Below are 15636 nucleotides of genomic sequence, written 5' to 3'. Positions count from 1 at the left end.
ATAGGCTTGGGGTTGAGACTTTGAAGGTGGTTGGTATGCAGGATAGTTTTTGTTGTAACACATAAAAGCTATATGACCCAGTTTGCCACAGATTTGGCATTGAGGATGAGGAGATTTTTAGTTCTTAACTAGAAGAAAATGTGTATTGAGCTGAACATGCCTAGGATTGAATGAGAAGTGTTGGAAATGGATTAGGGAATTAGCGAATGGTAGAGAAAAACCAGAAGAAGCAGAGTTACCTAGAGATTTGTTTGGGGAATGTGGTCTAAATCCTCTTTTGTTGGGAAAAAATTTGAAAATTAGCAAGATTGGCCTGAAGTGTATTTAAGGTATCCATAGAGTTTTGGTTCTCCAGACGAGCATCGTAGGCCAACAACAAACTTTGAACATTAGCTAGTGATGGGCAATCAATTCTATTCTGGATACTTGTGACAAACGCATTGTACTCAATAGCCAAACCTTCCAATATATAGGTCAGATGATCCCAATAGGAAAGGGGTTCCCCAATCGTAACAAACCGATCAACAATATCTTTAATCTAAGCAAGATATTGAGAAACTAAGAGGCCACCTTTCTTTACTTTTTGGAGTTGAAAACAGAGGCCCATTATGCGTGCGGTAGTGGTGGATTCATAAACTCTTTTAAGAGTATCCTAGATTTCAGAAGCAGTAGTGCACCCCATGATTTCACCAAGCTTGTCTTCATCGAGGGAAGAGTACAACCAACTCATAATTGTTCAATTGAATCTTTGCCAAACTATATAGTGAGCATTTACTTGAGTTTACAGTTGATCAAGAAACTTGGGCGGAGTTGGTATGGAGCCATCGATAAAACCTTCAACGTCATAGGTAATAATGAAGTCGAGAAGTTGATTTTTCCACAGGAGATAGTTAGAATCAATAAGTTTAATGGAGAGAGGTTAAGTAAGGGAGGGAAAATGATTTTTATTTGGTTGAGGCTAAGGGAAGAAAGGTAAAGGTTGAGTAGGTGGATAAGGATAAAAACATTTTGTTGGTTGAAATGGAGGAAATTTGGGATTCGAAGAGAAATTAGGGTTCATTTGGGGACGAAGAGGAATTTAGGAGGAATGAGGTTGTGCAATGTGTGGGGTGAGAGGAGATCTTTGAACTTGACATGTGGTAGGTTGTATGATTGGGCAATTTTGTTGACAAACTGATGGCGATGGCACCTCTGTATTGGGGAAGACAGTGTCAGTTGTGGCTATTGTTGAAGAATGTGATGCCATTTGGAAGAAAAAGGAGCACATGTTGCTCTGATACCATGTGAGACACAAATAAAATAATACTGGTCTGTGTGTGAAAGCAACAGGCAGAGGAATTCATTAAATAGAAAAAAATAGGGACATTTGTCTAACACTAATTGAATACAACACAACAATCGAAATAGAAAGGAAAACAGAGGGCAAAAACGTAAAAGGCCATAAATAAGGAAATATCTTCCATCAACAACCCAAAGGGTTCGTTAATCCAACATGTCTTCAACATGTGTATAGACATCAAAAGTACTTTATGGTCTAAAGCAAGCTCCACGGGCGTGGTATGGTCATTTGACAGTATTCTTAACTAAGAACGGGTAAAATCGTGGAGGAATTTACAAAACCTTATCATAAAAAGGGACGCTCAGAACTTCATCATAGCTCAAATCTATATGAACGATATAATGACCCGGTTCTCTAGGACTTATACTAGGTCATTACTACATGCATGCATACATTTCAAATAGACACTTTTCCATGATTTGATAAAAACCAACTAAATACTATGAAACAAATAACTTTAATAAAAGTAAATAACTGAAATTCTTTTCACAAGGTAGCCTCAATACCAAAAACAAAACTAAAAAATTCTCATAAAAATTTTAAAAGCACAAATACCAAAACTTCAAGTTCAAATATCAATACTAGAAATTTTAAAACATAAAATCCTAAAAACATGAGTGGAAGCATATGACTGGTCCTAGTGGCTAGATCACAGATTCTACCTGTCATTTGCCAGTGTACTCTTACCTTTCCCTAGAAAAGAAACATGAGAAAGAATGAGTATAAAATACTCACTAAGTAACCAGACTACTAGGTTAGGTTATGCATTTATGTCCAATAAATGCAACATGAACTAAACATTCTAAGCTAGTGAGACGTAATATGAAGTACTAAAGTTATATATGAACTATCATCTAAGTGAACAATTTAACCCACCCTACCATAGGTGAGATATACTCATATCAATAGGTGAACCTGAAGGAACACATAACTAGTAGACTCGAAGGCGCATATAAACTAGTGGACCCAAAGGCGCACATAATTTGGTGGACCCGAAGGCACACATAAACTGGTGAACCCGAAGGCACACATAATTTGGTGGACCCGAAGGCGCACATAAACTGGTGGATTCAAAGGTGCACATGAACCAGTGGACCCGAAGGCGCACATAAATTGGTGGACCCGAAGGCGAACATAAACTAAAACTGAGGTGTACATAGCTATAGTAGGAGGGTGTTTGTCACTAAATTAGTCTATCATGAAACATGCAATAAAAGGTCTCATAATATGAAATTATAGAATAACATTTTGTGTATTCATGAATTCATAGCATAACATCTCATAAACTCATATCTCGCATCTAAAATCTCTTCAACAATGGAAACATTATTTTCTGAAAACTATTTGGCAAAAACCAAAAACGGTATTTTAAAACAATTTTGCCTGGCACAAAGTCAGTTCCAATAGTAAAGTTACTTAACTTGAACTTTTAAAACTCTATAAGCAATCAACCTCCTCTATCAACTTTTAGGAATGTTTGTTGGAAAAATAAAATAGAAGTTGTCTTTCTCAAACAACTAAATGTCTTTAGAAGTTTCTAAGGTGAACTTCTTTATTGCATAAAGGAGAGCAAAATGGCTGAAAAAAATGTGAAAATAACAAGGTACTTTTCTCTCTATCCCTTTGGAATGAACTGGATGATTGTATTTATAGAGGAGAAATAATCCTAATCCTAAATTATTTAGGATTTCATAACTAAAGTAGCAGATAACTTAGATTTCCTTTTTAAATATGACATTTTATCTAATTAGGAAATCTATTTTTTAATTAAATTAGAAAATCAATAATTAAAGTAGTAGATAGGTTAGATTTTCTCTTTGAATAAGACATTTTTTTAATTAATTAGAAAATCAATAATTAAAGTAGTAGATAAATTAGATTTTCTTTTTGAATAAGACATTTTCTCTAATTAGGAAATGCATATTTTAATTAATTAAAAAATCCTTAATTAAAGTAATAGATAGATTAGATTTACTTTTTGAATAAGGTTTTTTTTTTCTTACTAGGAAATCTATATATTAATTAACTAGAAAATTCATAATTAAAGTAGTAAATAGATTGGATTTACTTTTTGAATATGACATAATCTAATTAATTTAAGAATCCATATTCTAATTAAAATTACAAATTTCATAATCTAATTAATTTAGAAATTCATATTCTAATTCAATTAGAAATTCCAAAATAAATCCCAATTCTATCAATTTGAATTAAATCCCAATTTCTCTTAACAACTCAATTAAATTAATTATCTTCTTTAATTTGGCTCTTAATACCAAAATTAAAGCACCATAAATCCAATTAATTTAAGATAATCAAATTTAAAATTACTGAAAACTCGGGATGTTACAGACAACATCATTTTTGGGGGAATGCCCCCGAATATGGTAGATACCTTTGTTGATCAGATGAAGGGTGAGTTTAAAATGAGTACGGTGGGCGAGATGACATACTTCCTTGGTTTACAAATTAAACAAATGGAAGAAGGGATTTTCCTATCTTAGGAGAAGTATGCTAGAAATATGGTGAGAAAGTTTGAACTTAACAAAGCTCAACTTAAACGTACCCTAGCTGCTACTCATGCCGAAGTCACTCAAGACCCTGAGGCTGAACGTTTTGATGAGAGTCTGTATAGAAATATGACAAGAAGTTTGTTATATCTAGTAGCTAGTCGTCCCCAATATTGCTTTTGCAATGGGTATTTATGCTCGATATCAATCCAACGCAAGAACTAGTCACACGACCAATGTGAAAGAATCCTAAAATATGTGCATGGTACAGTTGATTACGATCTTCTATACACTTTTGATACAAATCCTGTTTTAGTGGGGTATTGTGATGCTGGCTGGGAAGGATGTACTGAAGATAGAAAAAGTACATCATGAGGGTGCTTTTTCTTGGGGAATAATCTTATCTCATGGTTCAACAAGAAGTAGAATTGTATTTCCTTATCTACTGCCAAGGTAGAATATATTTCAACTAGCAGTAGTTGTGCTCAATTACTTTGGATGAAACAAATTCTAGTTGAATAGAATGTGTTTCAGGATGTTATGACCTTGTATTAAGACAACATGGGCACCATAAATATTTCGAAAAATCCAGTGCAACATAGTCTTTCAAAGGACATCGACATTAGGCATCATTTTATCCGTTAATTGGTTGAGAACAAAGTCATCACTCTTGAACATATTAGAACAAATAAGCAGCTTGCAAACAATTTCACTAAACCCCTGGATACTATTACATTTGAATCGTTAAGGGCAGCTTTTGGATTGTCTAAATTGCTTTTATAGCCATAATGTTTGTTTTGATGTATTGGGGGATGGATCGATGGTTGGATTTCATATCCCTTGATTAAAACCTTCTTTATTGCGAGATTTAAAACGTCTACTTCCTTCTATTTAAATCGCTTGAAGTCTCTTCAAGGTCTCAAGCTTGTCTCTCACGATTGCTCTTTTCTTTGTGATCTTGGGTTTTCCTTATTGTACTCTGAGAGAAGGTGTTTAGTGTGTGCCTTCTGTCTCTCATTGTTTTCAGCATGGTGGATACAAGAAGTCGGACACGAAATACTCACAAGTCTGTGGTAAACCCTCGCAAATCGTTAAAGGGTCCTCACAATTCTGTCTGTTGCTTCCACTTCCAAACGGCGTCATTCGAGCCCTACTCACTCCTCCATTTCTAGGGCTTTGCATGTTGATTAAGGTTACTGCTGATGAGAATTTTGGATAGAATACGACTGCCTCAGATCTTATCATCGGTGATCCCCCCCGTTGCTGAAGCAACTGTCCCTCAAAACCCTAATACTAATGCTAGTCAGCCTATGATTGACAAAGAAATTTCATCTGACTCTTATGATGACCATGTTGTGCTTGCTGGATTGGGCGCGTAGAACGAAAGATACGGCCTCAATGTCTCAGATTCTTGGTCCTTCTTCCAGAACGCGCTCACATTTACCACCATCCTCTGAGAATCCTTCCGATTTGGTTTCCAGTGTTCATTTTCATTCATTACCTGATGCAGTAGATGCTATTATGGCTCCAAAAAGAGTAAACACTAGAATTGGCCAAAGAAAGATTCCTCATAATATTTCATTCGTGCCAATTGATAGTCTTTCTTTTCACTGTGAAGAAAATGTTTGAAAATGGAAGTATGTCGTTCGTAGAAGAATTGCAGATGAACAGAATGTTTTAAATAAGACACAATCTTATTTGGTGATCATGGAGCTCATTAATCAAACTTACTGGAGACAATTTCTCAACTAGGACCTTTTTATCCTCAACTTATTAGTGAGTTCTTTGTCAATCTTCTAAATTCGTTTGATGATCCAAATAGTAGTGAATACAAAAAAGTTCATGTTAGAGGTGTCTACTCTACTATTTCTCCAGAAGTTATCAATGAGTTTCTTGACCATGATGATACCCTAGCTCTTTGTGCACCACATCCTTCCACACAAACCCTGGTGACTAAGCTAACTAGAGGTATTTATTCTTTTTTACCTTCATTTGATCAATTGTTTGCTTCCACTCTTAGTGTCAAATATGCTATTATTCATAAGATTGGTATTGCCAACTGGTGTGCCTCCACACACAGTTCTGGAGTGTCTCTGTCTCTTGTCAGTCTGTTTTACCAAATTGGCACTGGTTCTCGATTCAATTTTGGTATTTTTGTCTACAATCAAGTGTTGTGACATGTTGAATCCTTTGCTATCAGACTACCTATTTTCTTCCCTAGTCTTTTGTGTGGGATTATGCTCTCTCAGTGCCCCACTATTCTTACTCCTATGGATGCTCCCAGTCCTACTGCCAAGTGTATCAATTTAAGCTACAAACTTTTTTAGGGATACCATGTGCCAGACATTGTGCACAACATTCGATCTCCCGAAGCTGATAACAGACCCGTGCTTGGTGGTCTTTACACACCTAAAGGTAGTCTATTGATTCCTACTGATCTTGAAACACGTATCTTACAGGTGCTAACTTTTGAGTCCCGAACTTTGAGCGGTGTAATTCGATCTCTTACAGAGCAATGGGCGACTGTGAATACTCTGGTTCAATTGTTGAGTTTTTCGTTGCTTCCTAATGACGCCTTGTCTTCTACACGTCGTCCTTCCTCTCCACATGATTAATTTTCTTCTTCTGACAATCAAGGGGGAGTGGTACCTTTTTTCTTTTTTTTTTGGTGGTGTTGGCTTGGTGTTCTTGTTGTTGTTGGTTCTTCTAGCGATGGGTTACTGGATTTTTTGTATGGTCGGTTTTCTTGTTGCATGGATGTTGTTTTATTTTTGTTATCTCATGATTGTCAATAAAAGAAAAATAATTATGCCAAAGGGGGAGATTTTTATTATTTTTATTTGGCATGTGAATTTTCTTTTATTGAAACGTTGGACTTTTTTTGGTTAACTTCGTGTTGGACTGACTGGTTTTTTTAAAAAAAAATTCGATCACTTACCTTTTTGGGTAATCATGCTAGTTTCCTTGTATGTATCTTCCTTGTTGATGTTGTTATAAAATGAAGTATGAGAATGTTTTCAATTAGGTTTTTGAGGATATGATCATTGTTCTTTTGTGCGGCCATTGCTGAAAAAGAAGAAAGGTTTGCTGGTTTTACCGTGTGTGGTTGAATTCGTGAAGAGAAGTGTTGAGTTTAGGGGAGCCTAAACGTACAAGATCAATCAAGCCAAAGGCTGCAAACTCAAGGGAAGCCTGAGTTGTGAGAAGATCTTGAAATAGGTGACATCATGTTTAGGGGGAGTCTAAACAAATTGCATATCTGAGGTTTATTGTATTACATGATAGTTGTTCTATCAATTAAGTAGTTCTTCTTATAAACCTTTTGAACACTATTGAGCTTCTTTTCAATTTGGGCCTCGTGCCCTTCAGATGTAGGTAAAGTTATACCGAACTGGGTTATCTTATTGTGTGTTATTTTTTTTCTCTGTTTTAGTTCTTTTGTCAGTATCACTGTGCCCATCATCGTATATTCAGTTGACTATCTGTACGTTCTTCACTAAGTTTAAAAATGTTATATACTATTATTTTAGTCAATAAGTTTTGGGTTTGATTTCAATTTAGTCTTTAAATTTCAAAATGTTACAATTTTACCTTTGAAGTTTGAGTATTATTTCAATTTGGTAACTAGGTTTCAAGATATACCTAATTTTTAACTTAGATTTTTCACTAACTAGTACTCATTTATAGAGCGTTCAATGTTTATTAACTAATTTTTAAAAATTATAATTAATTAAGTTTCACTATTTTCTTATCACTATTAAAATTACACTCCGTAATTATTTTAAATTTTGTACCAAAAACATATTTTTCCATGAACTAAAAAGTATAATTCAATTTTCTTTATTTAAATTGAGATATATAGCTTAAATTGAAAAGATTACCATGCACTATAATAGCACCCATGCAATCTTTTATCAATCAAAATTTAATTCAATTCAGTATCATCTCATCATCATTGAATATCACAAATAACATTGAAATTCCTTCTTGGGCCACACTCCAAAAGACTAGTTTACCCTATAGTTCTCCCCAAATTTTATTAAATTTCCATCAAAAACAGAAAATAATTGCATACTTAATTTAATCCATCTATAGATCTCTCTCATCACCCAAAAAAAAAAAAAAAAAAAAGCCGAAACGTTGAAAAGACGACGGTCAATGGTGGTAATGATGGTGGAGAGGAGGCGGTGCCACCGTGAAGTTATGTTGTTGCGGAGGCAAAGGAGGTGGGCATTGATAACATTTGGCAAAGAGGCCAAAATTGTCAATCTGTCGTATAAAGTTGGTCATGCTTGCCCACCCGCCGAAGCCGAACCCTACAACCAAAACCCATACTACTACGAACACATTAATCGTATAGGTCCCCACCCACCTACCCACAAATTTTGGTGGTTGCTCCACAGCATTCTGCAATATAAAAGATTAAAATTATCGTAACCTATCAACTTAAAACGGTTAGATTTAGTAGGATAAAAGTAGAGATATATATACGAGACTAACCACTCTAGCTGTAGGGGACTTGAAGGTAAACATGTGGGCAAGGGCAGGGATGATGTAGACAGTGAAGCTAACGAGGAGTGAACCGACGGCGGAGTTGATGGGGCCGAAAAAAGGAAAGACAATGGCTAAAAACCATATGGGAATGACCACAGGCAATCTAGCTGCGGCTCGTTTGCATAAACTCTTGCATTTGTGCATCCCTATTGTTTTCTCCCATACGAAATATAATGGTGTGCATGCAAATCCAAATGTTATGAACTGTCCGATATCAAACCCCAAAATAACTCACATTAGTAAAAACAAATAACAACACAACCTCACTAACTCACTTGTTCAATATCAATCCTTCTCTTAAATGACATGATCAATCAATTTGGATACTAGATTAAACATAGGATTCTTTTTCAAAATGATCAACGGGCAAATATTCATATAAATATTGTGAGATCTCTTCATTTTTTTTAACGTGGGATCCTCAACACACACAACTCGGAAAACAAAGACTATAAATTTTTAAACATACAAATAGGGGTGAGTATGATAAATTTAAAAACTAAGTTGATCGACCAAAAACAAACCATACCAAACCAACTTCGATTAGTCGAAAGAGCCAAGAGGGTAACAATTGGAGTCGGTAGATTGCTAACCTTAAGTCTCGTCATACCCAACCAACTAACTACATTTTTTTATAAAGTTACTTATTATATTTATTATTTAATAAAAAAAAAAAAAAAAAGTTTAGCCTTTTTAGGGTTTCACGATTTTTCCTCCCCTTTCTTTTTTGTTCACAAGCCCCCTTTCCTATTCGTCTAGTCTCTTAAACAACTCACACACGTCGCTTGTGGCACTGCCCTTAACCCTCACTCTCGTCTTTTAGAACGTCGTCCCACTTCTCCCTGACACAAGTGCTTCAACCCAATTCAACTCACACACTTATTCATGAAAAAAAAAAACATAGCAGATTAAAAATAAAATTAAAACAAAGAAAAAGAAGGTTATAGTAAAAAAAAAAGTTGGAAAAAAGAGAGAGGTTTGAGAAAGTGAGGTGGAAAGAGAAATAGCTTAAGAAAAATAAAACAATAGATCATAAAACTGACTAATTGTCGATTGACGAAGATTTGGACAGAAATGTCAATATTTCATGTTTAAAAAACTAACCACGATTGATATCAGTTTAGCCAAAAATCGACTTCACCCGACCGATAATGACCTTTATAAATAGTCAAAGCAAGGAAATAATAAAAAAAAAAAAAGGTTGAAAATTACCTGATGAATGAGCATTAAAACAACAGCCAAATCTCTAAAGGGGGATTTAGGGAGAAGAGCAAAAGCATTAGAATGGTTAAGAAGCAAATCTCCAAATGCCCAATAAACAGCCGCCGCTGATGGAAGTGTCAATGTCAACACATACACCGTAGCCATCAAATATATCCCTTTAAACTTCTCTGGCTTCCACATTGCATGCATTATTTCCCTAAATAATTAATTACATGGTCAAAAACATTATAACATTACTTAATTAATTAATTAATCTTTTTTTTTAAAGAAAAATAAAATACTAAACTTATCCCTCTTCCCCTTTAAAGATTTATTTCATTTTCCATATTTGTACTTACCCTGCGAGTCTATGCTCTGCTTTGAAAGCATTTTTCTGCATTGTCCTTTCACATTAAACATACTTACCCCGCTCATTATTTTTGCGACTCAATCCTTTCATTTAATATACATTTCTGTCTTATCAGTTCAAAATAATAATAATAAATTTATATGACGTCATATGACGCATGCTCAAAGTCTTCTATTTAAAACTGATTGAATGATCACGTGTAACTGCTTCTTTTAATACTCTTTAACACTATATCTACCCGACATTCTATTCAAATTTAATATTCTAATTCAAATTAATATACATAATAAAACTCAAAACCATGGATGTAGGCATGCCTATTTTTTATTTTGAGTTGTTTACATACATTAATATTTGAAATCTCTTTTCTTTTTTCCAAAATTTAAAAATACGATATTAATAGTAAAATATTATAATCTATTCGCGATAGATAGATATTGATAGTACTCTATCGTGATCTATCGCGATCTTTCACAATGATAGACAGTGAAATTTTACTATATGTGTAAATATTTTGACCATTTTTGTTTATTTGAAAATAACTCTAATTTAAAAGAAATTTTTAACATGTTTTTAAAGAAAAATAATAATAAATCCCGAGTTTTATTATTATTATTATTATTATTAAAAAAAGAAAAAGGTAAAGGTAAATAGAGAGATTCCACGGAAAAATTAAGACTTTTTCCAACACGCCTGATCAAGACAAATATCTGAATAATACAAAAGAAACACAATTTTCTAAATATGCATTCCTTTTTATTATTATTATTTTTCATTTTTCAATCAAGTCCTCCATATGAAAAAAAAAAACCATATTTATTTTAGTCCATTTTAACCTCAAATTTTCAAATTCATACAATAAACATTAAGGAAATTGTTTTTAGCGATTTCTTTTTTTCTTTAAAATATTACTTATAAAATTAGTTTTTTTATTTATTTTCGGAACTTAATTTAAATTTTGAAAACATTTATATAAGGTAAACCACAAAACAAAAAAACACATAAGTCAAATTAATTTTAATAAGATTAATTTTCAAGAAAACATATATCAAACAAACCTTTAACTGATGAATTACACACACATATATGGATTTTTTAAGTGGAATAACTTAAGATATATTATTGTTTGGTAAAAGTTTATGTTACAAACTTACACTCCTAGGGGAATGTAATTTTGTAGTCCCTTAAAATATTACATTTATGTCCTTGTTTTAATTTTATTTTAATTTGTCTGTAAAGTTTTAAGATTTATATTTTTAATCTTGATTTTCGTTAGATATCCATTTTCAATCATTGGATTAATATCTATTAATTATTTTAAAAGATTTAAATTATTTATAATTAAATTAATTTTCGCTAATTTCCATCACCAAATTAACTTATAATTTTAGCCTTAAATTCATTTTAAATAAATTAACTGTTATTTGATGTCAAATATCACATTAAAAGTATGAAATATTGAAATGTATGAACCAAATGAAAACCAAACTTACAATTCAAAGGTGTAAAACAGTAACATTTTAAAATATAGTCTAAATATAAATTAAACTCAATATTCAAGTGTCCTTAAAAGTGTAACATTTTGTGGAAGTGAACTTAACTCAACGGTAATTTATATGACATTATTCCCTAGAAGTCGAAGGTTCAGTTCTCATTCCCATGGTCGTTGTACTAAAAATACTAAAAATTTTAATAGTTTGTAACATAGAAATTAAAACTCAAAAATCTAGACGCCAAAATGCTAATTTTCCACTAAATTTAGTATAACAAAATTTTTTTTTAAAAAAAACTACCTTTTTAGTCTTTAAATTTTGGGTCTAGTTTCTATTTAGTCCCTAGGTTTCAAAATATTACACATTTTGTCCTTAAGTTTTGTTGGTTTCAATTTAGTCATAGATTTCAAAATATTACAATTTTACCTTTGACAATTGAGCTTTACTTCATTTTGACCCCTATATTTCAAGATTTACACTTTTAATCTCAATTATTCACTAAATACTCATTTTCTGCCATTAGTGTTAATTTAGGTTAATAAATTAAAAGTCATTAAAAGAATTATAATTAATTAAGTTTCACTATTTTTTATCACTTTTAAAATTAAATTTAAAATTTCACTCATAATTATTTTCAATTAATGAATAAAAAATTGACGTCAATAATTAAAAATGAATATTTAAAAATGAGGTTAAAAATGTAAAATCTTGAAACTTAGAAATCAAATTGAAACAAAACTCAAATCTCAAAGATAAAATTATAGCATTTTGAAACTTTGGGACTAAATTGAAACAAAATTCAAAACTTAAGAACCAAATGTATAACATTTGAAAACTTAGAGATCAAATGAAAATTAAACCACAAAATCTAGAGACCAAAAAGATATTTTTTCAGAAAAAAAAAAAAAAAAAAATTATATCTTTGGAGAACGGTAAAGCAAGCTATTTTCAGCTCACTCATTTTAACTTTTTCAGTTTACAGAAAAAGAAAAATAAATAAATGACAAAAATATATATATATATATATATATTTCCTTAATCCATACTTACACTGTGACAGCATGTCCCCCAAATGTGTACAGAATGTTAGTGGCCCCCGTGAAATATAGGACCATCTTGGTCGGACCCGAGTGTTTCACTCCTTCAACCTAAATATTAAATTTTATTATTATTATTATAAATATAAAAACAAATAAATAAATTTAAAGGGAAAAAAAAGAACCTGGCCATGAAGGAAGGAGGCAATGGCAAGATACCAAGCAGTGTAAGTGGTCATTGCAAGACCCAAAAATGACCAAATTCTATAGTTATGGAAAGAAGGAACAAAGACAGTGGTAGCACAACATGCTCCAAATATATACGTCCATGTCCTCTTGTCAAGCTTCTCATTTATGTAATATATGTTGCTACAAATTCATCATTATAAAAAGAAAAAACTCCACATTATTAATTAATTCCAAATATTTCTTCACTATTAACCACTTGATTAATTATATCCAAATTGTCTTACCTCGCACATGCTATTAGTTGTATCACCGACCCGAATAATAGAAATGTGCAATTGAACGCTAGTCCCACGTTCCTCCATCGCTTCCCTAGTAGCCCATCTAAAACCTCGAACCACTGTCGTCACCATAAACATATGGTTTACTGTTTAATTCAAAAACTTAAGTTATTACACTATTATTTCTTTAAATAATATATTCAATACTCAATTCAAATATTGATTTCGAGGAGAAATGACTTTTGGAGAGCTTCACCATATAAAAAAAGTAATAATAATAATCGTACCATTAAAAATTGATACATGAGTAAAAGAAGTGGAGCATAGACTTATTGTATCTAAGTATTGCTCTTTTAATGATTCTCTTTCATATATTTAACTATACAAAACTGTCAGTCACGTTATGACGACCATCTCGATTCAAAATTGAAAGAAAAATTTGAAGAGTTTTGAAAGAGAGAGATGAGTTATTGTGACCTGAATGACATGGTTTGTAAAGTAGTGAGGTTTTTGTGTCTCCTTCCTGAGTCTATATTCAAGATAAAGTGAAGTAATGAGATAAGCTGTCCAACTTCCCATGAATCCATACAACAGCTGAAGAACAATTCCAGACACCATTCCCACTTGAGAAAATGAATATGGCAGTGTAAGAAGAACTTGAGCTACCTGTTTTCATTCAAACCAAAACATTAGTTAATTAATTAATTACATTTACAAACCAACATTATTAGGATCCTTAATTACCTGGTTTGAAGCACAGCTGAACCAAGCATCATAACATGAACCCCCATGCCAAAACAGCTTCGACAGCTTCGTTTTTGCCTCGGTAGCCTTATTATCATTCTTCCCGACTATTACCATCGTTGTCGTCGTCTCTGCTGCCACTTCCACCATCTCCATTTTCTCTTGTGTGTCTCTCTCAAACGGACAGGTCGTTGATTGTTTTTATGGAGAGTTTTCAACTTGGGGTTTTGTCTACATATAGTTTGTATTTATATAGAGGGAGACTGAAAGCTACGTTGCCAAACATAGAGAAACATACCTTTCTTTTGCCTGTTGCTATTGCTTTTTGTTAGTTGAGACCATATGCCAGGTAGAGTTGGATACTGTTTATTGCTGTATATTGTCTGCTATCGTAGTTTAACTTTAGCAAAATATTAAAAGAGTAGTTATTCTACATCGAAAAAGTGCGAATAATAGATGAGCTCCAAACACCCTTTTTGGTTTCAAATTATCCTAATTTAAAGTACTTTGAGCTTAGTATACCAACTTTAGTTGTGTGTGAATGATATAATGTTTCGAGAGAATGTTTTCTTTAGAGATATCTCTGTGTAATTGTTATAATTTTTAATTTTTTTTTTTTTTTGGGTTTGGAGTTTTATTTTTTTATTTTAGTTTCTTTGATACTTTTATACATATTTCTACAAAAGTACAAGGGATAATTTTTTTCCAACCATTGTCACTTGTTAAATCACCAGTAAATTATATAACACTCTTAACCTATAGATGAGAAGGAAAAAAGATGGATTTGATTTTATTTCGAGAATTTCCCAAACTCCTTTTAGTTGGATTTTTTATTTTTTTCTCCTTCAATTTTCTATATTGACTTAGAAGTACGAGTAAAAATCAATATTAATTAGAAAAAAAATAATCAATTGATCTAAAATCACCAACTAATAGGTAAAGGTAGATTTAATTGACAAAAAAAAAAATCAAAATAAGAAAAGGAAAAAAAAAAACAAAACAAAGGAAATTATGTCAAAGTAGACCGTATGATTGCAATTAAAAGGGGCCGTGGTGGGTTTATAATGAGAGAAATGATAAAGAAGCCTACTTTTCTCACATGCCCTTTACCCCATTTCCTCTTTCAAGTCCCAACAATCTTATTCCAAAAAATAATAATTAAAAAAAAAATCCGACAATTTTTTTGTTTTGTTTTTTTTCTTTTCTTATATATTTAATCTTAATTAACAAAAAAACGAAACTTTATTTAAGAAGAATTAAAACTAGAGAAGATGTTTTATATGATAAAACTATTTAAAATATTTTTAGTTACAACAAGTTGTTATCGTCTATTTATGATAATTCTCTCGTTAGTGATAAAAATCTATCACAGTCTATCACTAATAAAAAATGATATTTTACTATATTTGTAAATAAATTGACTAATTTTTTTATTTGAAAATAATCCTTAAAATTAACTTTATAAAACATAAAATATAGCACCTCATTGTATTATATGTTTAATGAATAAATTAGTCAACTTTATTTTAAATTTTATTTTTAATGTAGTAGACTTGAGTTGCTATCTAGTCTACTTTTCAATAATATTTATGATGTCATCATAGATTCTTGTATGGATTCTTTAGAACACTAGGGAGCATATCACTATTAAAAGTCACTTCCTAGCTATTTAGCTAGTTCGCCCTACAATAAAGTTTTGGTACATATATATATTAAGAAGAAATTTATAATTTTCTTTCCTATATGTATTTACAAATATGAATAAGGGTTGTAATCGATTTTTTATTTTTATTTTTTTAAAAAAAATACTGCAAAATATAAACATATCTTCGCAGTTAAAACATCATTTCCTTTCACTTGAAGTCAGATATTTAAATTTCACCTTCATATTTGTTGGAGAAAAAATCTTAAACGAGAGA

The 15636-nt window shown here is 31.9% G+C and overlaps 1 protein-coding gene across 1 annotated transcript; it reads right to left on the bottom strand.

The window, feature by feature from the left end:
- Nucleotides 1-7769: 7769 nt before the first annotated feature.
- On the bottom strand, nucleotides 7770-13921 carry LOC120088750 (auxin transporter-like protein 2). Its single transcript, XM_039046187.1, has 8 exons — nucleotides 13718-13921; nucleotides 13451-13639; nucleotides 12980-13092; nucleotides 12692-12875; nucleotides 12520-12617; nucleotides 9616-9823; nucleotides 8350-8607; nucleotides 7770-8256 (listed from the first exon to the last, which is right to left on the bottom strand). Exons 1-8 carry the CDS (start codon nucleotides 13871-13873, stop codon nucleotides 8005-8007), a joined length of 1458 nt encoding a protein of 485 aa, XP_038902115.1. The 5' UTR covers nucleotides 13874-13921; the 3' UTR covers nucleotides 7770-8004.
- Nucleotides 13922-15636: the final 1715 nt, after the last annotated feature.

The sequence above is a fragment of the Benincasa hispida genome, chromosome 10 (genome assembly GCF_009727055.1).
Source record: "Benincasa hispida cultivar B227 chromosome 10, ASM972705v1, whole genome shotgun sequence".
NCBI classification, from domain to species: domain Eukaryota; kingdom Viridiplantae; phylum Streptophyta; class Magnoliopsida; order Cucurbitales; family Cucurbitaceae; genus Benincasa; species Benincasa hispida.
The sequence above is the reverse complement of the archived record's forward strand: the minus strand, read 5'-3'. Positions and strand labels throughout refer to the sequence as shown.